At 51.6% G+C, this 23803-nt stretch overlaps 1 protein-coding gene across 1 annotated transcript; it reads left to right on the top strand.

Moving 5' to 3' along the window:
- Positions 1 to 7033: 7033 nt before the first annotated feature.
- On the top strand, positions 7034 to 15931 carry SDR42E2 (short chain dehydrogenase/reductase family 42E, member 2). Its single transcript, XM_075284383.1, has 11 exons — positions 7034 to 7357; positions 7442 to 7537; positions 8397 to 8454; positions 8807 to 8925; positions 10517 to 10592; positions 11607 to 11689; positions 12540 to 12677; positions 12832 to 12900; positions 13947 to 14010; positions 14282 to 14355; positions 15725 to 15931. Exons 1-11 carry the CDS (start codon positions 7034 to 7036, stop codon positions 15929 to 15931), a joined length of 1308 nt encoding a protein of 435 aa, XP_075140484.1.
- Positions 15932 to 23803: the final 7872 nt, after the last annotated feature.

Here is a 23803-nt window from a genome sequence, read left to right as displayed (position 1 = left end):
TATGTGGTCACTATATGGTAACTCTATGGTCACTCTGTGGTCACTCTATGGTCACTATATGGTCACGCTATGGTCACGCTATGGTCACTCTATGGTCACTATATGGTCACTCTATGGTCACTATATGGTCACGCTATGGTCACTATATGGTCACTCTATGGTCACTATATGGTCACTATATGGTCACTCTATGGTCACTCTATGGTCACTATATGGTCACTCTATGGTCACTCTATGGTCACTATATGGTCACTATATGGTCACTCTATGGTCACTCTATGGTCACTATGTGGTCACTATATGGTAACTCTATGGTCACTCTGTGGTCACTATATGGTCACTCTATGGTCACTATATGGTCACTATATGGTCACGCTATGGTCACTCTATGGTCACTATATGGTCACGCTATGGTCACTATATGGTCACTCTATGATCACTCTATGGTCACTGTATGGTCACTATATGGTCACTCTATGATCACTGTATGGTCACTATATGATCACTGTATGGTCACTGTATGGTCACTATATGGTCACTCTATGGTCACTATATGGTCACTCTTTGGTCACTATATGGTCACTCTATGGTCACTCTATGGTCACTATATGGTCACTATATGGTCACTCTATGATCACTCTATGGTCACTATATGGTCACTATATGGTCACTCTATGGTCACTATATGGTCACTATATGGTCACTATATGGTCACTCTATGGTCACTATATGGTCACGCTATGGTCACTATATGGTCACTCTATGATCACTCTATGGTCACTGTATGGTCACTATATGGTCACTCTATGATCACTGTATGGTCACTATATGATCACTGTATGGTCACTGTATGGTCACTATATGGTCACTCTATGGTCACTATATGGTCACTCTTTGGTCACTATATGGTCACTCTATGGTCACTCTATGGTCACTATATGGTCACTCTATGATCACTCTATGGTCACTATATGGTCACTATATGGTCACTCTATGGTCACTATATGGTCACTCTATGGTCACTGTATGGTCACTATATGGTCACTATATGGTCACTCTATGGTCACTCTATGGTCACTATATGGTCACTCTATGGTCACTATATGATCACTATATGGTCACGCTATGGTCACTGTATGGTCACTCTATGGTCACTCTATGGTCACTATATGGTCACTATATGGTCACTATATGGTCACTATATGGTCACTCTATGATCACTCTGGTCACTCTATGGTCACTATATGGTCACTCTATGGTCACTCTATGGTCACTTTATGGTCACTCTATGGTCACTATATGGTCACTATATGGTCACTCTATGGTCACTCTATGGTCACTCTGTGGTCACTATGTGGTCACTATATGATCACTCTATGGTCACTCTATGGTCACTATATGGTCACTATATGCTCACTCTATGGTCACTATATGGTCACTATATGGTCACTCTATGGTCACTATATGGTCACTATATGATCACTCTATGGTCACTATATGGTCACTCTATGGTCACTCTATGGTCACTTTATGGTCACTCTATGGTCACTATATGGTCACTATATGGTCACTATGTGGTCACTATGTGGTCACTATATGGTCACTCTATGGTCACTCTATGGTCACTTTATGGTCACTATATGGTCACTATATGGTCACTCTGTGGTCACTCTGTGGTCACTATGTGGTCACTATATGGTCACTGTATGGTCACTCTATGGTCACTATATGGTCACTCTATGGTCACTTTATGGTCACTATATGGTCACTATATGGTCACTCTATGGTCACTCTGTGGTCACTATGTGGTCACTATATGGTCACTATATGGTCACTCTATGGTCACTATATGGTCACTATATGGTCACTATATGGTCACTCTATGGTCACTATATGGTCACTATATGGTCACTATATGGTCACTCTATGGTCACTATATGGTCACTCTATGGTCACTCTATGGTCACTATATGGTCACTATATGGTTGTACACCAGCCCCGGTTCTGTCCTCTGCTCTATCTGCCTTGTCTTCTATTGGGCGATCTAGCCGGTGTCTTAGTTGCACCCCTGTCCATAGCTCAAATGATCGATGGGTTTCCATTTCCTGGTGTGAATGTCATGTTTGGCATTGTCTTGCTGTTACAAGAAGGTTTCGATGTGCAGAGAACAGACTAGGAGGCTCCTTCTCAGTCACTGATAGCAAAATAATCTGATAGTCGCTACTTAGTAGTCTGGAGCGGAGGCGACCCCGTGCCCTCTGCTCACCGCTGACCTCGGGTCACTGTTTATCACATCCTATATTTGGCTATGAGTTTCCAGGTATATAAGACTGGCTCTATCCCAGGTCTTTCTTCCCGCAGGCCTTTCATTGTGTATCATCGGGATGAGGTGCTGATTCCCTATCTCCATAATGGGAAGGAGCAGGCTACACCTGTTATACTGGCTCGTATTACTAAGTGGCGTAATATGGTTATGATCATGGGGAAATCCCTTTAAGAAAATTGTGGTCAACCAATGTTGTGTAAAGCTAGACCAAATTATCTAAAGATGCCTTAAAGAGGGTCTTATACGTCATCGGCACATGCGGTTTTATATACAGCTAGAAAGCCGACCGTGCAATGAATTCAGCTCACTGCTGGTTTTCCCATTATGTGCCCCCGGACTGGGGATGTTGGTGCCGTTAGTTTTGGCACTGACCTCTGCCCACCATCAATAGGGCATTCCTGACAGTGTAGCTGGCCTATAAGGAACGCCCCTCCCCCCCCCCAACTGTACTCTTAAATGGCCCAGTACTGTCAGAGGGGGCGCTCCTTACCACCCAGCAATGACACTAAGCTGTATTTCTCCCCCTTCCCCAGTACTAGTCTATGGAGGGGGGGCGTTCCTCTCAGCTCAGCTACACTGTCAGGAAAGCCCTTCTGATGGTGGGCAGAGATTGGTGCCGAAACTAACGGCATCAACATCTCCAGCCCAGGGGCACATAACGAGAAAGTCAACAGAGCGATGAATTCAGTGGTATACAAACCCGCATGTGCAGGAGGACGGGAAAGGTCCTCTTTAAATTCATAATTTAATAAATCCCGGTATTCCCTTCTCTCCTTATTCCTTTCTCTCCTTATTCCCTTCTCTCCTTATTCCCTTCTCTCCTTATTCCCTTCTCTCCTTATTCCCTTCTCTCCTTATTCCTTTCTCTCCTTATTCCTTTCTCTCCTTATTCCTTTCTCTCCTTATTCCCTTCCTTATTCCTTTCTCTCCTTATTCCTTTCTCTCCTTATTCCCTTCCTTATTCCCTTCTCTCCTTATTCCCTTCTCTCCTTATTCCTTTCTCTCCTTATTCCTTTCTCTCCTTATTCCTTTCTCTCCTTATTCCCTTCTCTCCTTATTCTTTTCTCTCCTTATTCCCTTCTCTCCTTATTCCCTTCCTTATTCCTTTCTCTCCTTATTCCCTTCTCTCCTTATTCCCTTCTCTCCTTATTCCTTTCTCTCCTTATTCCTTTCTTTCCTTATTCCCTTCTCTCCTTATTCCTTTCTCTCCTTATTCCCTTCCTTATCCCCTTCTCTCCTTATTCTTTTCTCTCCTTATTCCCTTCTCTCCTTATTCCCTTCTCCCCTTAGGGCTCGTTCACATCTGCGTTGTAGGGTCCTTATTGGTTTCCGTTTCCTGCATAAAACAGATGCAGGAGACGGAAGCCTGCAGGAGACTTTCTCACCCATTCATTTGAATGGGTGAGAAAGCTGTCCGGCCGTGCGCGGCAGTGAGCGTTTTGCGCTCTCCGCCGCGAAACCGGGTTTTATAATCCGGACACAGAGTCGGACATGCACTACTCTGTGTCCGGATAAAAAAATCCGGTTTCGCGGCGGAGAGCCTAAAACGCTCACCCCGCGCACGGCCGGACCCGGTCTATGGTTTCTGTCTTCTGCCATGCAGAAGACGGAAACCATAGTACGGAGACCCCAGACGCAGGTGTGAACCCACACTTATTCCCTTCTCTCCTTATTCCTTTCTCTCCTTATTCCCTTCTCTCCTTATTCCTTTCTCTCCTTATTCCCTTCTCTCCTTATTCCCTTCCTTATTCCCTTCTCTCCTTATTCCCTTCCTTATTCCCTTCTCTCCTTATTCCCTTCTCCCCTTATTCCCTTCTCTCCTTAGGGCTCGTTCACATCTGCGGCCCGGCACTCCGTACTTAGGTTTCCGTTTCCTGCCTAAAACACAGGCAGGATACGGAAACCTGCAGGAGATTTTCTCACCCATTCATTTGAATGGGTGAGAAAGCTGTCCGGCCGTGCGCGGCAGTGAGCGTTTTGCGCTCTCCGCCGCGAAACCGGGTTTTATAATCCGGACACAGAGTCGGACATACAGTACTCTGTGTCCGGATAAAAAAATCCGGTTTCGCGGCGGAGAGCCTAAAACGCTCACCGCCGCACCCGGTCTATGGTTTCCGTCTTCTGGCATGCAGAAGACGGAAATCATAGAACGGAAAGAAGAACGCAGGTGTGAACCCAGCGTTATTCCTTTCTCTCCTTATTCCCTTCTCTCCTTATTCCCTTCTCTCCTTATTCCCTTCTCTCCTTATTCCTTTCTCTCCTTATTCCTTTCTTTCCTTATTCCCTTCTCTCCTTACGCTAGGTTCACACCTGCGTTCGGGTCTCCATTCTGTGGTTTCCGTCTTCTGCATGCCAGAAGACGGAAACCACAGACCGGCTCCGGCCATGAGCGGTGGTGAGCGTTTTATGCTGCATGTCCGACTCTGTGTCCGGATTATAAAACCCGATTTCGCAGCGGAGAGCCTAAAACGCTCAACACCGCTCACGGCCAGACAGCTTTCTCACCCATTCAAATGAAAGACTCCTGCAGGTTTCCATATCCTGCCTCTGTTTTAGGCAGGAAACGAAAACCTCAAGTACGGAGAGGGCAACGCTGATGTGAACGAGCCCTTATTCCCTTCTCTCCTTATTCCTTTCTCTCCTTATTCCTTTCTCTCCTTATTCCCTTCTCTCCTTATTCCTTTTTTTCCTTATTCCCTTCTCTCCTTATTCCTTTCTCTCCTTATTCCTTTCTCTCCTTATTCCCTTCTCTCCTTATTCCCTTCTCTCCTTATTCCCTTCTCTCCTTATTCCTTTCTCTCCTTATTCCTTTCTCTCCTTATTCCCTTCTCTCCTTATTCCCTTCTCTCCTTATTCCTTTCTCTCCTTATGCCTTTCTTTCCTTATTCCCTTCTCTCCTTATTCCTTTCTCTCCTTATTCCTTTCTCTCCTTATTCCCTTCTCTCCTTATTCCCTTCTCTCCTTATTCCTTTCTCTCCTTATTCCCTTCTCTCCTTATTCCCTTCTCTCCTTATTCCCTTCTCTCCTTATTCCTTTCTCTCCTTATTCCTTTCTTTCCTTATTCCCTTATCTCCTTATTCCTTTCTCTCCTTATTCCCTTCTCTCCTTATTCCCTTCTCTCCTTATTCCTTTCTCTCCTTATTCCTTTCTCTCCTTATTCCTTTCTTTCCTTATTCCCTTCTTTCCTTATTCCTTTCTCTCCTTATTCCTTTCTCTCCTTATTCCTTTCTCTCCTTATTCCTTTCTCTCCTTATTCCTTTCTCTCCTTATTCCTTTCTCTCCTTATTCCCTTCTCTCCTTATTCCTTTCTCTCCTTATTCCTTTCTCTCATTATTCCTTTCTTTCCTTATTCCTTTCTCTCCTTATTCCCTTCTCTCCTTATTCCCTTCTTTCCTTATTCCTTTCTCTCCTTATTCCTTTCTCTCCTTATTCCTTTCTCTCCTTATTCCTTTCTCTCCTTATTCCTTTCTTTCCTTATTCCCTTCTCTCCTTATTCCTTTCTCTCCTTATTCCTTTCTCTCCTTATTCCTTTCTCTCCTTATTCCTTTCTTTCCTTATTCCTTTCTCTCCTTATTCCTTTCTCTCCTTATTCCCTTCTCTCCTTATTCTGCATCTACTGTGAAGCTCAGGTGAGGAGAGCCGGGACAACAAGGGCTAGTTCACACGGGGCACAAGGGGGTGGATTTTGGCACTGAGTCCCCTCACAATGGTCTATTTAGACCGCCAGGCTACTTTTTTCTGTGAGCGGCAACAAGAAGTGAGGCTCTCCATTCACTTGAGCCTACTCCGTAGGGGGAAGCCGCGACTGTCCCATGTCACAATCAGGACTAAAATGTGCCATACCGCACTCGTGTGACCTAGCCCCATGGGGGTCTGACTGATGAATGTCACATCTGGGTTCCAGCCCGGAACGGTCACAAGTCTGTGATTCTGGACGGCGCCAACAATAAATATCTCTGACTTAGTCATTGTCAGACATGATATCTATAAGTCACATCTGGACACGGCCTCGCACTCCGATACTTTAGCTTTACACCTCACCTTGTGAGTATTTAGATTCCATGGACAGATAAAGGGATAACTTGCTCGTGATGTCACCTGCTCATCGCTCTCATCCCTGGGTGTGGACACATGTCGTTTTTAGTTTATTTTGACTCGTTATCTAGGGATTTAATTACTGTGTGAAGTGGCCGGAGGTTTGTCCTAGTTTTGCTCCTGCTGAATCACATTGCAGGTCCAGTTGTGCTTCTGATCTCTCTGCTGGTTAGTTCTTGGGTCCAGCGCTCGAGGAGACGACCCCTGGGAATACGTAAGTCAGTCTCATAGACTCTGATGTGACCAGCGCACCTGACAAACTCCTCACCGCACCACCAGGGGCTCATTCTAGTGATCGCTGGGACCCCCCAAGGATCAGACATAGTCTGTAGATCGGTAATACATGTCCACTGTAAATCTGGACATGTTCAGGCTGAGGCTGCCGGGTTTACTCAATGTCTTGGGATTGTGTTACAAGTCTTCCTCAGTCCTGGAGTAACTTCATCCTGCTGATCCCTCAGGACACGTCAGATCCAGAGCTGTTTCCTTAAGACCTAAATATTATTAATTACAAAACTGGAAATTGTGTAAAAATTCTTAATCCAAATCATTTCTTTTGTATAATTTTTCCCCTCAGGTTTAACGTCTTACCTCTGGCTAATATATCTTATCATGAGGGAAACCAAGTCTGTCTGTGAACTCGAAGACCTGAGACACCGGATCGAGAAGGAAGAAATGTGTGCAGAATGTCTCCGAAATTCTTTCCCCCTAAGAGCTGTCCGGACCAACGGCGTGGTGCCCCATCAGAGCAGGGCGTCCTGTATGCCCAGCGCGCACCCCGGCACCTGGGAGATCACTAAAGTGCTGGTCACTGGGGGCGCCGGCTACTTGGGACACAACCTGGGACTGGCTCTTACTAAGTTGGGCTATAATGTTATATTATTTGATATTCACAAGCCGGACTGGGACGTGCCGAGACGGGCGACCTTTATCCAGGTAAATCCCTTTGTAACCTTACGGTGTGACCTCCGCTGACATAGACTGGACGGCTACAGGCACAAGGTATGCTTTGTATTTCAGGGCGACATCCGGGATTACCATTCACTGGCTGACGCTTGTGAAGGAGTCGATTGTGTCTTCCATGCGGCTTCCTTTGGAATGTCAGGATATCAGCAAGTAGGTGAAACTTATTTTTCTACATCAGCATTTTTACAGTCAAGCTTGTGATGTCACCAGGGATTTATTGTATTCTATATGTGCACATTGTGGGGTCGGTAATGGCGGCCACATCTACATGGAGACTTAGACTGTGACTGCTATGGAGGTCTTGTGGCTGGGTCTCCTATCAGGACACTGGTTGTCACCTATATAGAGATGATAGACAATGGCTATGGGGCCCGTGGAGGGAGGGGGCCGTGGAGGGAGAGGGGGCTGTGGAGGGAGGGGACCTGTGGAGGGAGGGGGGCCGTGGAGGGAGGGGGCCCGTGGAGGGAGGGGGCCGTGGAGGGAGAGGGGGCTGTGGAGGGAGGGGGCCCGTGGAGGGAGGGGGCCGTGGAGGGAGAGGGGGCCCGTGGAGGGAGAGGGGGCTGTGGAGGGAGGGGGGCCGTGGAGGGAGGGGGCCGTGGAGGGAGGGGGCCCGTGGAGGGAGAGGGCCCGTAAACCTCTCTCACAATTCTTTTGATGTCTTCCATGCCAAGTATTATAAATCTTTTCCTCTATTCTGGCAGACATGTCCCCATACCCTGTTAGAAGATCAGAACTTGTCAGCATACGCTCATATAAGGGGGGGCTGCAGAGAAATCTAGTTATAGTATTCGGCCTGACATCTGGACTCGCGGCTCTACAGACAGAAGTAAAGGGCACAATTGTGGAAGTTGTTGCAGAATTTTCTCGGTGCCACGTTTGTGCCACACTTATTTAGTGAATGCCCCCAGTATATTCTGTGAACTAACAATTGTGACATAAAATATAAAGAAGTTATTTCGGCTTCATCCATTATAGAAAGCTTTTCTGATGAACATTTTATGTGTTTCAGCTGCAGAAGAGACAAATTGAATCCATTAATATTGGGGGGACACAAGTGGTCATAGACGGTAAGTTACTATTCCACCGTGATCATGGGAAAGAGGGTCCTGGTGCTCAACACAAGGGTGTCACAGTGTACCCCACAGCCCTGAATTTGGTATGATGGCTCTCAGATGGAATAAATTATTGCATAGCTGTCCCCCCCCCCCTTGTGCTGACCCCTGTCCCCCCCTCTCCCCTCCTGTCCTCTCCTCCCCTCTCCCCCTGACCTGTGAACCCCCACCCCCCATTCTCCCCCGTCCTCCTATTGCCACCCCAGTCGGCCATCTCCTCTATCTACTCCTGTGTGATTGACTCACTATACATGTCCTATTACTATCTCTGTATCTAGAATCTTCTTCTCTTCTTCTTTCCTTACAGTTTGTATACACAGAAACATCCCCAGACTGATATATACAAGCACGGTCAATGTGGTATTTGGCGGCAACTACATAGAGGAAGGTGATGAGGAGACAACAACCTATTACCCCCTGGACAAGGTGAGATTTACATATTAGGAGAGAATACAATGTGGAGACGTTTTCTGTCCATGTCTCAGAGACCGCGGCTTATTACATGTATCATATTATTACATATCTGCCTCAATGGCCGACTTCTCCATGTATTTGGCTCTAACAAGATTGAGATTCAAGTATCTTTAATGGGTTCAAGACATTCTCTAGACTGAGCAGAATCCAATGAATGGCGATCTCCGAGAGCCGTGACTTCTGGCCATTTGTCTATTTGTGGTTTTGTTTGTTCGTCCACTTTTTGAGGATTGAGCCCAGGTTGTCCATGGGATTGAGATCTGGGAAATCTCCGGCCGTGGACATACAATTTCAATATTTTCTTCTCACTTTTGCCTTGTGGCTTGGTCACCATCATGGTGGAGAAAGTGTTCATTGCCAAATCGTGCCTGTATCGTTGGGAGACGTTGCTCTTGGAAGATGTTCAGATCCCATTCTTTATTCCTGGCCTTGTTCTTCGGCAGAATTCTAAGAAGCCCCATCTATGGATGATCTCAGGAGGCTTGACATGACATGACACCACAATCATGGTGGCCTCACCTCTTATTCTCCAGACAATCATTCCTCCAGAAGACGCTTCTCTCCAGGAAAAACATCAAGGACAGTGTTATGGTAGAGCAAACATTGCAGGACCTGGCTGACAACAGAGAGCAGTAGAACAAGGTGTTTAAAGCTTACATAGAGGTGGCAGATATATCCAGGTACCTAAATTGGTATAAGAAATAAACACTCCACAATCTAAAGACAAACCAGAACCCACGATAAGCTTACAAGGTAAATCAACACCAGGAGGATGGATCAGGAGAGTCAATATCCAAGCCAAAAGTCAATCCAAGATGTAATATCCGAGCCAAAATCAGAAGACAAGTGGATTTCTAGTGACAAGACAAAGGTCAGGCCAAAAGGTAACCTTAAAGACAAAGTCAGAAGACCAGCGGATTTCTAGTTAACAAGCCAAATTCAATATAGATCAGTCCAGCACAAACAATCGGGTTATGGAAGCCTCACTAGGTACAACCAAATAGCCGGCACCTGGATGAGGAGGAAGAGGGAATAAATATGTCCGCTCAGGAGACGCCTGAAGACTACAGACACTTCACAGCTTGGCTCGGTAGCCTTAAAGCAACAGCAGCAAAACTGAGATTACAGACAGACTGACTGACATTCTGCAGATAGTGCAGGGATTGCACCACAGAGGAGCGGGGTACAGGGATTTTCTCTGATGGCGCCCCCTATAGACTGTTTGTGACATCTGGAAGAGTCATTGTCTGGAGCAGAGAAGGTGATGCCACCATGAGTCCTGTGTGGATGGAGGAGTCCAGGATCTTGGGGAATGTTGAATTATATATACCCAAACCTTTTCTTCTCAGGCGAAATAAACCCCCAACCCGCGCTCTATGGCAGTGGTGTAACCTCTAAATATTCAGCACACATGCACACTCAGCTAAAGCAAACCTGCTGCATATGGAGACCTAGATGTCAGCCAACATGTCATACTTATATAAGACGTCTATATCACATCTAGCACTCGGGTTTCTTATTTTGCATCTTCTTCATTTTACAGCAATTGGACCATTATTCCAAGACCAAGGCGATTGCTGATCAAATGATCCTGGCAGCTAATGGGTCAACGCTTAAAGGTAAAGTGTCTGTACTGTAAGTCCAAACAGAACCAAGTACCTGTCACCAATGATGCTGTTAACAGCATTTAGGGAGACACTTTACAGCCTCTGTGTCCGGAGCCCCTCCCTAATGACAGTAATAGACATTAAGAGTGGTCATAAAGGGTTGGGCCCTGCTCCAGTAGGTGGCGCTAGAGGGACAGATTTCACTAATATCAGTGATGAAGAAGAGTCTTATAGAGCAGAGCCAACCCCTGAGGTCGCGGCATCCTCCGACCCCCAAGGAGCTCCGTTCTATCTGCGGTCAGGTGTCTAACCCTCACTCCACTTGTTTGGGGCCCCTTTGTGATCCCTCGGCTGACCCCGGACATACCTGTCACCTCCATTTCTGGAGAGTGAGATTATAAGTGGCGATTCCTGCCGTCTGCAGCGCTGCTCCTAATGGTTTCGCAGCCTCAGACCTTGTAGCCGTCACCTGATACAGCGAGCTGGAATAATTCATGACCGAGCCCAGACATTTCCATAGCCGCGGAGTCACTTCAGCACTTAGGCGGCTCAGCGCAGCGATAAGGTTAGAAATGGCCGTGTACAACAAATTAATGTAAAGTGCAACATGACGCCGGGCGCACAGGTGAGGCCGGGCTAAATATAGCCGGCTAAGATCTCGCTTCACCTGATATCCCGGCAAGTAATAAACCACCGGCACAACCAAACAGGAGATTATACTAAGAAGTCACCTCTAATAGGGCGACCTCTGACCTCCCCAAATCTCTGAGCAAATCCTGCAGATCTGCCTATAGACTGGAGATATCTGGACCCTAAACCAACCAGCTCATTGCTTAGAGGACCTTTACACCATATATTGTGTCTGTCTGTGTGGTGTCAGATATTGGGGTGTATAATTAAGGTGATAGAAGTCACTTATAGAAGAGAAACCTTCCTGCGACTTTGTACTTGCTCATCTTTTGGCCTGAAGCTTTACTTACATACCAGGAGCTTTGCTGATTCAGTCCATTCTCTGTGTTCTTCAAGGAGGTGGCCAACTCCTCACATGTGTGCTGCGGCCGCCGGGAATCTATGGACCAGATGAAAAGAGACATTTGCCAAGACTGGTGGTAAGTCATATACAGTATGGGATGTGTGGGACGTGTGCTGCGAGGTCAGTGCATAGGAGTAATGTAAGGTCCATGGCAATAAGCACCATGTGCTGGACTGAAGACGAGTGACCGTGGGTGAGAGGTCTGTATGGTCTTGGTGGTGTCAGTGGATATTCAGCTTGTCTCACTGCAGTGAAGGATCTGCTTGTAACACTGGAGGTTTCTGGCTGCCGCAGTCCTGTCCCTGTGGTCGGTCACAGTTGCTGGCTTGCCTAGATATCTGGCCATGTTCTGTATCTTCCTCCCTGCTTGCCTAGATATCTGGCCATGTTCTGTATCTTCCTCCCTGCTGCCATATTACTTGTTCCCTTTCTGCTACCCCTGCTTTTTCTGCCTGTAGGGTGCGCACATCCACAAACCAACATCTCTGCCCCAACCAGTCCCCGCCTGTCCCTGTCTGTATATTTTGCCTTACACTCAGCAAAGGTCCCTAGTTTGTTAGTGTCCTGTCAAGGTGTTATATTATGTGCTGATCCATTACTTTGCTGCCTGACCATGTCTCTTCTGCCCCATATCTATGCCTGGGTCTGACCTTTGAACCTATTGCCTGACCTCTGACACTGCACATGATTCCTACCAGCCCTGACCTAGGCCTGTACCTCATGTTCCATACATCGTCACGTCTCAGTCTGCCCGGGTCAGCTACACCGGAGCCCTCCTAGAGGTAACTGCCTGGTGGTCCCCGCAGCAGAGTCCAAAGGCCCCAGGAGTAGCCCAAAGCCAATCTGGTTAGGAGGCCGAGCCCACACCGCAGCCTCGGACACACAGAACACATTTATTTATTCATCTTCTTTTTATCTTATTTCAGGCAAATGCAGAGAAGAGATTATTATGTTTCAAGTTTTGGAACGATCGCACCAAGATGAACTGGATCCATATCTGCAACCTGGTGGAGGCTCATATACAGGCGGCCGAGGCTCTGACTGCCACTAAGGGGTATATAGCGGTAAGTTCATGTGAGGGTGTAGAATGATGGCGATATCTGTACTGCGCCGCAGAATATGGTGGCGCTATACAAGTAAGAGAGATATATCAGTAAGAGATATACGTTAGATACATAATGGTAACGTTGCGGCTTTACTTTACTGTCACCGTTTCAGAATGGAAAAGCCTATTTCATCCATGACGGGGAGCACGTCAGCTTTCAGGACTGGTTCCTCCATCCGATGGTAAGTAACAATGTCTGGAATCTGCTAGAATAAGGGAACGCCAGCACTTTGTTCCGTTCCTGAAATCTACATCTATAGCCGAGATTCTGCGCCAAATAATTTCATTGCATATTTCTATAAAAGGTACAAAATCGCAGAAACTGCAGGGATAAAATATAACGTTCTGTCTGGCTGCGGCCACCACTAGGGGGAGCTTTATCATGGAGTTTAAAGGGGTTTTCCAACCTCAAATTTAATTCCATACTGATGATTTATCTGCAGGACAGGACATCAGTATGGGATGTATCGGGGTCCGACAACTGGACCCCGCACAGATTATCTGTCCTAGCAGCCTGCAGGTGTCAGAAGGGCGGCCCGTGTAGCATCGCTCCTATACAAGTAATAGCGGCAGCGCAGCGGCCTCGCTCCGTGCACAGTGAGGGTTCTTGTGAACCCCGGCCCAATCCTATTACTGAAGTAGCAGCGATGCTCCATGTGCCGTCATCCACCCCGAGGGTGCTGGAACAAATAATCTGTCAGGTCATCAGTATGAAAATTTGATTTGGAGACGGACAACCCCTAATAAGAGAAACTAAAAAATAAACGGAAATCTGCTCGGTTTCCAAGGCGGTATTTTTTTTATTTTTTAACCCTTTGCATTTTCCCAGGTTTTTTTTCAGCCTCCCATTGTTTTCAATCAGATTTTCTGATTCTGCCCCAAGATTGTGCAGGAATCCAGTCTGACCCCAATCATAACAACCATGAAATCACCCCAAAAAAGCTGCGACCCCGAATAGGGAAGGCACTGAGCTCCCTCTAGTAAGAATGGGGGGATGGGGGAGATTCATTGGTGAGGCGGCGGCTGCACCCGGATACAGATGGAGCCCCCTGGACCTGAGGGGTGCCCGGCCCCACCACTAGTATTGGTGACTCTTCTGTCTCTTAATCATGTGTTCCATTATGGAAAGAGAAAATCTCTCCCCGAACTGTCGTAAACCGTCTGGCGAGATCGATCGTCTTCTCCGTAGTGACTACTCACGCTGTGCCGATGTGTTTTTGTATTTTAGTTTGAGCTCCTCGGTTTCCCGGACCCCTGGCTAACCATCCCCAGCCCTCTGGTCTACGCTGCAGGTCGGTATACACCATGGAGGAGTCCTGACACATTGGGTTTGACTTAAACACTCTCGTTAAAGGGAATGGTCACTATATAGATCTAATCTCTACGTCTCCTTCCATCCTCCCCCGTGGCTCATAGATGTGTAGGCCGTGGCTGCGAGCTCTTGGTTTACTATTACAATCTGATTCTCAACCAGGCCGGTGTATAATATGGTGATTACAATATGGCCGACGTGTGCGCTATGTGTCAGTCACCTCTCACCATTGTCTTCTGTTCTCTCTATAGCTTTCATTCTGGAATATTTGCATCTCTTCCTGAGGCCGTTTGTCTCCTTAGACCCGCTGCTGACCAGACATGAGGTAAGATTAGATACGGCCGTACCTTCTAGAATATTCCGGTAACCCCAAAACACTTACAGGGATCAAAAATGCTAAAAGTTACTTTTGTGCTTTTGTTGTAATTGTTTGACACGGAGGAAAAACTCTCTAATACGAAGGCCCCGCAGTGCGGCAAGGCAGCGCTTTACAGCAACCGTAAAGTGAGTGATATATCTATATACTCTGAATAATCTCAATCACACATTGCAGAGAAGGAAGAGCTGCCGAAAAGCTGTTACTGTAAAGCGTAATATCTGATTTGTAGCGGCGGAATCACAAGACTTATCTCTGTATACTGAATGGGGGAGGAAGAGGCCGCGATTCACCTCCTGGAGCTATAACCCACCAGACTGGAGGCGGCCAAAGATACTCGATGTCAGGCGTCTGGTGCATGAGACAAACAATAATCCCATCAACATTAAGGGTTAAAGAAATAGTGAGCTTGTGGAAGTCGGGCGATGATCGGCCAAAACAGGGGATGATATTAAACACTGGCAGGCGGATAACAAGGTGCAGCATAACCGGCAGCCAGGACAGAATGTTTGTGGCAATAACAGATCCGATTGTCCAGGTCAGTAGACGAAAATCTAATGGTCCAGCTGAATACAAGTGGCGGTAACTCTGCGGAGTCTCGGTGTGTTGTATGTCAGTGTTACGGCCCACTTACTACAGGGTGACAGCGCCCACTGGAGAGTCCGCACCCAGCCGCGTCACCAGATCAGATGATGGCCACCACTGGAGTGTTATCACCTGGAGGCAGCAATCAGATGACAGACCCAACGTCACTGCCGATCAGATGATGGCCACCACTGGAGTGTCCGCACCCAACGTCACTGCCGATCAGATGATGGCCACCACTGGAGTGTCCGCACCCAACGTCACTGCCGATCAGATGATGGCCACCACTGGAGTGTCCGCACCCAACGTCACTGCCGATCAGATGATGGCCACCACTGGAGTGTCCGCACCCAACGTCACTGCCGATCAGATGATGGCCACCACTGGAGTGTCCGCACCCAACATCAATGCCGATCAGATGATGGCCACCACTGGAGTGTCCGCACCCAACGTCAATGCCGATCAGATGATGGCCACCACTGGAGTGTCCGCACCCAACGTCACTGCCGATCAGATGATGGCCACCATTGGAGTGTTCACACCCAACGTCAATGCCGATCAGATGATGGCCACCACTGGAGTGTTCACACCTGCCATCAATGAAAAGTCTTACATTTATCTGGACCTTAACAAGTATTAGTGGAGAACTTAGAGAAGAAACAGTTTCTGTCTGATACATGTGAGCCCCTCTGATCTGTTATCTAATCCTCTCCTGTCACTCCTTCTCTCCCAGGTAATGAAGATCGCAGTGGAGCACACGTTCCGAATAGATAAGGCTCGGAAAGAGCTTGGATATAACCCAAAGAAGTTCTCCTTTGCTGACTCAGTGGATTTCTACATAAAAACCAGACCCGGAACACAAAAGACCTCGCAATGTAAAAAATTCCTCATTATTGTATTTGCTTTATTTATTTGTTTCTTCCTGCCATTACTCCTATAGAATATATAGCTGTATAGAGACCTATATACCCTGCACTGCAGATAAACCACCGCCCGACCTTACAAGAGACATGGTGACCATTACCCTATAGAATATATAGCTGTATAGAGACATATATACCCTGCACTGCAGATAAACCACCGCCCGACCTTACAAGAGACATGGTGACCATTACCCTATAGAATATATAGCTGTATAGAGACCTATATACCCTGCACTGCAGATAAACCACCGCCCGACCTTACAAGAGACATGGTGACCATTACCCTATAGAATATATAGCTGTATAGAGACATATATACCCTGCACTGCAGATACACCACCGCCCGACCTTACAAGAGACATGGTGACCATTACCCTATAGAATATATAGCTGTATAGAGACCTATATACCCTGCACTGCAGATACACCACCGCCCGACCTTACAAGAGACATGGTGACCATTACCCTATAGAATATATAGCTGTATAGAGACCTATATACCCTGCACTGCAGATAAACCACCGCCCGACCTTACAAGAGACATGGTGACCATTACCCTATAGAATATATAGATGCGAGGCCTCAGCCTCCATATATTGGGGCACACTTATTAATACTCTTGATCTTCGCACTTTCTTGGTCACTTCCCTCACTACCCCGGCCCTCACTACACCGGCCCTCACTACACCGTCCCTCACTACACCGGCCCTCACTACACCGTCCCTCACTACACCGGCCCTCACTACACCGTCCCTCACTACACCGGCCCTCACTACACCGTCCCTCACTACACCGTCCCTCACTACACCGTCCCTCACTACCCCGGCCCTCACTACCCCGGCCCTCACTACACCGTCCCTCACTACACCGTCCCTCACTACCCCGGCCCTCACTACCCCGGCCCTCACTACACCGTCCCTCACTACACCGTCCCTCACTACACCGTCCCTCACTACACCGGCCCTCACTACACCGTCCCTCACTACACCGTCCCTCACTACCCCGGCCCTCACTACCCCGGCCCTCACTACCCCGGCCCTCACTACACCGTCCCTCACTACACCGTCCCTCACTACCCCGGCCCTCACTACCCCGGCCCTCACTACCCCGGCCCTCACTACCCCGGCCCTCACTACCCCGGCCCTCACTACCCCGGCCCTCACTACCCCGGCCCTCACTACCCCGGCCCTCACTACCCTGTCCCTCACTACACCGGCCCTCACTACCCCGGCCCTCACTACCCCGGCCCTCACTACACCGGCCCTCACTACACCGTCCCTCACTACCCCGGCCCTCACTACCCCGGCCCTCACTACACCGGCCCTCACTACACCGTCCCTCACTACACCGGCCCTCACTACACCGTCCCTCACTACACCGGCCCTCACTACACCGTCCCTCACTACACCGTCCCTCACTACACCGTCCCTCACTACCCCGGCCCTCACTACCCCGGCCCTCACTACACCGTCCCTCACTACACCGTCCCTCACTACCCCGGCCCTCACTACCCCGGCCCTCACTACACCGTCCCTCACTACACCGTCCCTCACTACACCGTCCCTCACTACACCGGCCCTCACTACACCGTCCCTCACTACACCGTCCCTCACTACCCCGGCCCTCACTACCCCGGCCCTCACTACCCCGGCCCTCACTACACCGTCCCTCACTACACCGTCCCTCACTACCCCGGCCCTCACTACCCCGGCCCTCACTACCCCGGCCCTCACTACCCCGGCCCTCACTACCCCGGCCCTCACTACCCCGGCCCTCACTACCCCGGCCCTCACTACCCCGGCCCTCACTACCCTGTCCCTCACTACACCGGCCCTCACTACCCCGGCCCTCACTACCCCGGCCCTCACTACACCGGCCCTCACTACACCGTCCCTCACTACCCCGGCCCTCACTACCCCGGCCCTCACTACACCGGCCCTCACTACACCGTCCCTCACTACACCGGCCCTCACTACACCGGCCCTCACTACACCGGCCACCACTACAGCGGCCCTCCCTACACCGGCCCTCACTACAGCACACACCGGCCACCACTACAACACACTCTGGCCCTCACTACACCGGCCCTCACTACCCCGGCCCTCACTACACCGTCCCTCACTACACCGTCCCTCACTACACCGTCCCTCACTACACCGTCCCTCACTACCCCGGCCCTCACTACCCCGGCCCTCACTACCCCGGCCCTCACTACACCGGCCCTCACTACACCGTCCCTCACTACACCGGCCCTCACTACACCAGCCCTCACTACACCGGCCCTCACTACAGCACACACCGGCCACCACTACAACACACTCTGGCCCTCACTACCCCAGCCCTCACTACACCGTCCCTCACTACCCCGGCCCTCACTACCCCGGCCCTCACTACCCCGGCCCTCACTACACCGTCCCTCACTACCCCGGCCCTCACTACCCCGGCCCTCACTACACCGTCCCTCACTACACCGTCCCTCACTACCCCGTCCCTCACTACCCCGGCCCCCACTACCCCGGCCCTCACTACCCCGGCCCTCACTACCCCGGCCCCCACTACCCCGGCCCTCACTACACCGGCCCCCACTATCCCGGCCCTCACTACACCGGCCCCCACTACACCGTCCCTCACTACCCCGTCCCTCACTACACCCTCCCTCACTACCCCGGCCCTCACTACCCCGGCCCTCACTACACCGGCCCTCACTACCCCGGCCCCCACTACCCCGGCCCTCACTACCCCGGCCCTCACTACCCCGGCCCCCACTACACCGTCCCTCACTACACCGGCCCTCACTACACCGGCCCCCACTACACCGTCCCTCACTACACCAGCCCTCACTACCCCGTCCCTCACTACACCGTCCCTCACTACACCAGCCCTCACTACCCCGTCCCTCACTACACCGTCCCTCACTACACCGGCCCTCACTACACCGTCCCTCACTACCCCGGCCCTCACTACACCGGCCCTCACTACACCGGCCCTCACTACCCCGTCCCTCACTACACCGGCCCTCACTACCCCGGCCCTCACTACCCCGGCCCTCCCTACACCGGCCCTCACTACCCCGGCCCCCACTACCCCGGCCCTCACTACACCGGCCCTCACTACACCGGCCCTCACTACCCCGGCCCTCACTACCCCGGCCCTCACTACCCCGGCCCTCACTACACCGGCCCTCACTACCCCGGCCCTCACTACCCCGGCCCCCACTACACCCTCCCTCACTACACCGGCCCTCACTACCCCGGCCCTCACTACACCGGCCCTCACTACACCGGCCCTCACTACCCCGGCCCTCACTACCCCGGCCCTCACTACCCTGGCCCTCACTACCCCGGCCCTCACTACCCCGGCCCCCACTACCCCGGCCCCCACTACCCCGGCCCTCACTACACCGGCCCTCACTACCCTGTCCCTCACTACCCCGGCCCTCACTACACCGTCCCTCACTACACCGGCCCTCACTACACCGGCCCTCACTACCCCGGCCCTCACTACACCGGCCCTCACTACACCGGCCCTCACTACCCCGGCCCTCCCTATACCGGCCCTCACTACCCCGGCCCTCACTACACCGTCCCTCACTACACCGGCCCTCACTACACCGGCCCCCACTACACCGTCCCTCACTACACCAGCCCTCACTACCCCGTCCCTCACTACACCGTCCCTCACTACACCAGCCCTCACTACCCCGTCCCTCACTACACCGTCCCTCACTACACCGTCCCTCACTACACCGTCCCTCACTACACCGTCCCTCACTACCCCGGCCCTCACTACACCGGCCCTCACTACACCGGCCCTCACTACCCCGTCCCTCACTACACCGGCCCTCACTACCCCGGCCCTCACTACCCCGGCCCTCCCTACACCGGCCCTCACTACCCCGGCCCCCACTACCCCGGCCCTCACTACACCGGCCCTCACTACACCGGCCCTCACTACCTCGGCCCTCACTACCCCGGCCCTCACTACACCGGCCCTCACTACCCCGGCCCTCACTACCCCGGCCCCCACTACACCCTCCCTCACTACACCGGCCCCCACTACACCCTCCCTCACTACACCGGCCCTCACTACCCCGGCCCTCACTACCCCGGCCCCCACTACACCCTCCCTCACTACACCGGCCCTCACTACCCCGGCCCTCACTACACCGGCCCTCACTACCCCGGCCCTCACTACCCCGGCCCCCACTACCCCGGCCCCCACTACCCCGGCCCTCACTACACCGGCCCTCACTACCCTGTCCCTCACTACCCCGGCCCTCACTACACCGTCCCTCACTACACCGGCCCTCACTACACCGGCCCTCACTACCCCGGCCCTCACTACACCGGCCCTCACTACACCGGCCCTCACTACCCCGGCCCTCCCTATACCGGCCCTCACTACCCCGGCCCTCACTACACCGGCCCTCACTACCCCGGCCCCCACTACCCCGGCCCTCACTACACCGGCCCTCACTACACCGGCCCTCACTACCTCGGCCCTCACTACCCCGGCCCTCACTACACCGGCCCTCACTACCCCGGCCCTCACTACCCCGGCCCCCACTACACCCTCCCTCACTACACCGGCCCCCACTACACCCTCCCTCACTACACCGGCCCTCACTACCCCGGCCCTCACTACCCCGGCCCCCACTACACCCTCCCTCACTACACCGGCCCTCACTACCCCGGCCCTCACTACACCGGCCCTCACTACCCCGGCCCTCACTACCCCGGCCCCCACTACCCCGGCCCCCACTACCCCGGCCCTCACTACACCGGCCCTCACTACCCTGTCCCTCACTACCCCGGCCCTCACTACACCGTCCCTCACTACACCGGCCCTCACTACACCGGCCCTCACTACCCCGGCCCTCACTACACCGGCCCTCACTACACCGGCCCTCACTACCCCGGCCCTCCCTATACCGGCCCTCACTACCCCGGCCCTCACTACACCGGCCCTCACTACCCCGGCCCTCACTACACCGGGGGCTTCCTAGCAGCTTTCCTGCAGACATGTCCAGCTCTCCCGGCCTCTCTCCAGCTCTCACACATGGGCAGCAGCCACACCTAGTAGAGGACACTGGGGCAGAGCTGGCGACCCTCCGGCACTCCGCCTGTCACACTATATATATATATATCTCTCAGTGACTCCAGCTGCGGCCATCCTACATCTCCCAGCATTCCCGGTCAGTCTTGGGGAGCGGCAGGTTCTCTGTTTGTTACCCAGAAGTTTCTCCCGATGTTTCAGAATATTCTCAAGTATTTTTGTACGTATTGTGGCGTCTCCTGCGGTCACATTTATATTGTGTTGCCTTCTTGTTATGACTCTGATAGAGTTATCGGATGAGTAAGAGGTTCTGCAGCAGCAGCAGCACAAGATTGTTCATCAAGAATTTCAATAAAATATTTTTTTTACATTTTTTGCTGTCCTAAAGGAGTCGTCTGGTTTGGTGATGTGATAAACCTTGTGTGTGACGTCCTCTCCACCGCGCTCAGTCTGGATTACACTGCCATCTTGTCATGGCCAGAAGGGACTTTACATGAGTGTGTACAGGGGCGGAACCGAGGCTGCGTGTATAGTAAGGCCCAATGCACACACGACAATGCAGAGCAGAAATGCAGAAGGTCCAAACCTAGTCAGGAGACGAAACGCCTTGTATAATAGTGATCTATGATGTTATATGGTCGTGACCACAGACCGTACATCACATGACCACGGACCGTACATCACATGACCACGGACCGGACATCACATGACCACAGACTGTACATCACATGACCATAGACTACACATCACATGACCATAGACTGTACATAACATGACCACGGACTCATTTTAATCCACTGACAGTAACCAGAATGAATAAACAATCAGAGATCTAGAAAACTGAGGAATTGATACAGAAAGTAGACGGAGAATTCTACAAACAATAACATTGGTCTCTTAATATTGGTCTGAAAGTGGAGAATCCCTTTAATATCGGCCAATCCCTTTAACATTGGCCAATCCTTGTATATAATCAGCCTGTACTTCTCTAACCCCACCACTGGATGGCAGCAAACACCACACAGTATCGGGGCTGTAACTTCTTCCCTTATTTGTGGCATTACCAGGATGAGACTTGTCAGGACAATAATAACTTTATTTCTATAGCGACAACATATTCCGCAGCGCTGTACAAATCAGCGGACACATGAAGAGACAATGAGACATTACAGTGTGACAAAGGACCGACCACAACCTCACGTCTGTCCGCTGACTCTCTCATTCTGTTCTTTACTAAATAACATTTTTCTGTTGAATCCGTGTCACTGAGATTGTCAGGAAAACAATAAAACATAAAGTAAGAAATGGAAAAGCCAAATGCCCCGAAAGCAGAGTCATCGGTAACAAGGGCATCGGCCAGCGAGTCCCCGCACTACAGAGAGTCCCCGCACTACAGAGATCCCCGCACTACAGAGGGCCCCGCACTACAGAGAGTCCTCGCACTACAGAGAGTCCCCGCACTACAGAGGGCCCCGCACTACAGAGGGCCCCGCACTACAGAGAGTCCCCGCACTACAGAGAGTCCCCGCACTACAGAGAGTCCCCGCACTACAGAGAGTCCCCGCACTACAGAGGGCCCCGCACTACAGAGAGTCCCCGCACTACAGAGAGTCCTCGCACTACAGAGAGTCCTCGCACTACAGAGGGCCCCACACTACAGAGAGTCCCCGCACTACAGAGAGCCCCGCACTACAGAGAGTCCTCGCACTACAGAGATCCCCGCACTACAGAGAGTCCCCGCACTACAGAGAGTCCCCGCACTACAGAGAGTCCCCGCACTACAGAGAGTCCCCGCACTACAGAGGGCCCCGCACTACAGAGAGTCCCCGCACTACAGAGAGTCCTCGCACTACAGAGAGTCCTCGCACTACAGAGAGTCCCCGCACTACAGAGAGTCCCCGCACTACAGAGGGCCCCGCACTACAGAGAGTCCCCGCACTACAGAGAGTCCTCGCACTACAGAGAGTCCTCGCACTACAGAGAGTCCCCGCACTACAGAGAGTCCCCGCACTACAGAGGGCCCCGCACTACAGAGAGTCCCCGCACTACAGAGAGTCCTCGCACTACAGAGAGTCCTCGCACTACAGAGAGTCCCCGCACTACAGAGAGTCCCCGCACTACAGAGGGCCCCGCACTACAGAGAGTCCCCGCACTACAGAGAGTCCTCGCACTACAGAGAGTCCCCGCACTACAGAGAGTCCCCGCACTACAGAGGGCCCCGCACTACAGAGAGTCCCCGCACTACAGAGAGTCCCCGCACTACAGAGAGTCCCCGCACTACAGAGAGTCCCCGCACTACAGAGAGTCCTCGCACTACAGAGAGTCCTCGCACTACAGAGAGTCCCCGCACTACAGAGAGTCCTCGCACTACAGAGAGTCCCGCACTACAGAGAGTCCTCGCACTACAGAGAGTCCCCGCACTACAGAGAGTCCTCGCACTACAGAGGGCCCCGCACTACAGAGAGTCCCCGCACTACAGAGAGTCCCCGCACTACAGAGGGCCCCGCACTACAGAGAGTCCCCGCACTACAGAGATCCCCGCACTACAGAGAGTCCCCGCACTACAGAGGGCCCCGCACTACAGAGAGTCCTCGCACTACAGAGGGCCCCGCACTACAGAGAGTCCCCGCACTACAGAGATCCCCGCACTACAGAGAGTCCCCGCACTACAGAGGGCCCCGCACTACAGAGAGTCCCCGCACTACAGAGATCCCCGCACTACAGAGAGTCCCCGCACTACAGAGGGCCCCGCACTACAGAGAGTCCCCGCACTACAGAGAGTCCTCGCACTACAGAGGGCCCCGCACTACAGAGAGTCCCCGCACTACAGAGAT

This window comes from Leptodactylus fuscus, chromosome 8, assembly GCF_031893055.1.
Source record: "Leptodactylus fuscus isolate aLepFus1 chromosome 8, aLepFus1.hap2, whole genome shotgun sequence".
Taxonomy (NCBI): domain Eukaryota; kingdom Metazoa; phylum Chordata; class Amphibia; order Anura; family Leptodactylidae; genus Leptodactylus; species Leptodactylus fuscus.
Note: the sequence above shows the minus strand (reverse complement) of the source record. Positions and strands in the feature narration are given on the sequence as shown.

Coding starts and splice junctions, on each gene's coding strand:
- SDR42E2 (XM_075284383.1), top strand. CDS start 7,034: ATGAGGGAAACCAAGTCTGTCTGTGAACTCGAAGACCTGAGACACCGG. Junction 11,690..12,539: donor GACATTTGCCAAGACTGGTG/GTAAGTCATATA, acceptor ATCTTATTTCAG/GCAAATGCAGAGAAGAGATT. Junction 12,901..13,946: donor ACTGGTTCCTCCATCCGATG/GTAAGTAACAAT, acceptor TTTGTATTTTAG/TTTGAGCTCCTCGGTTTCCC.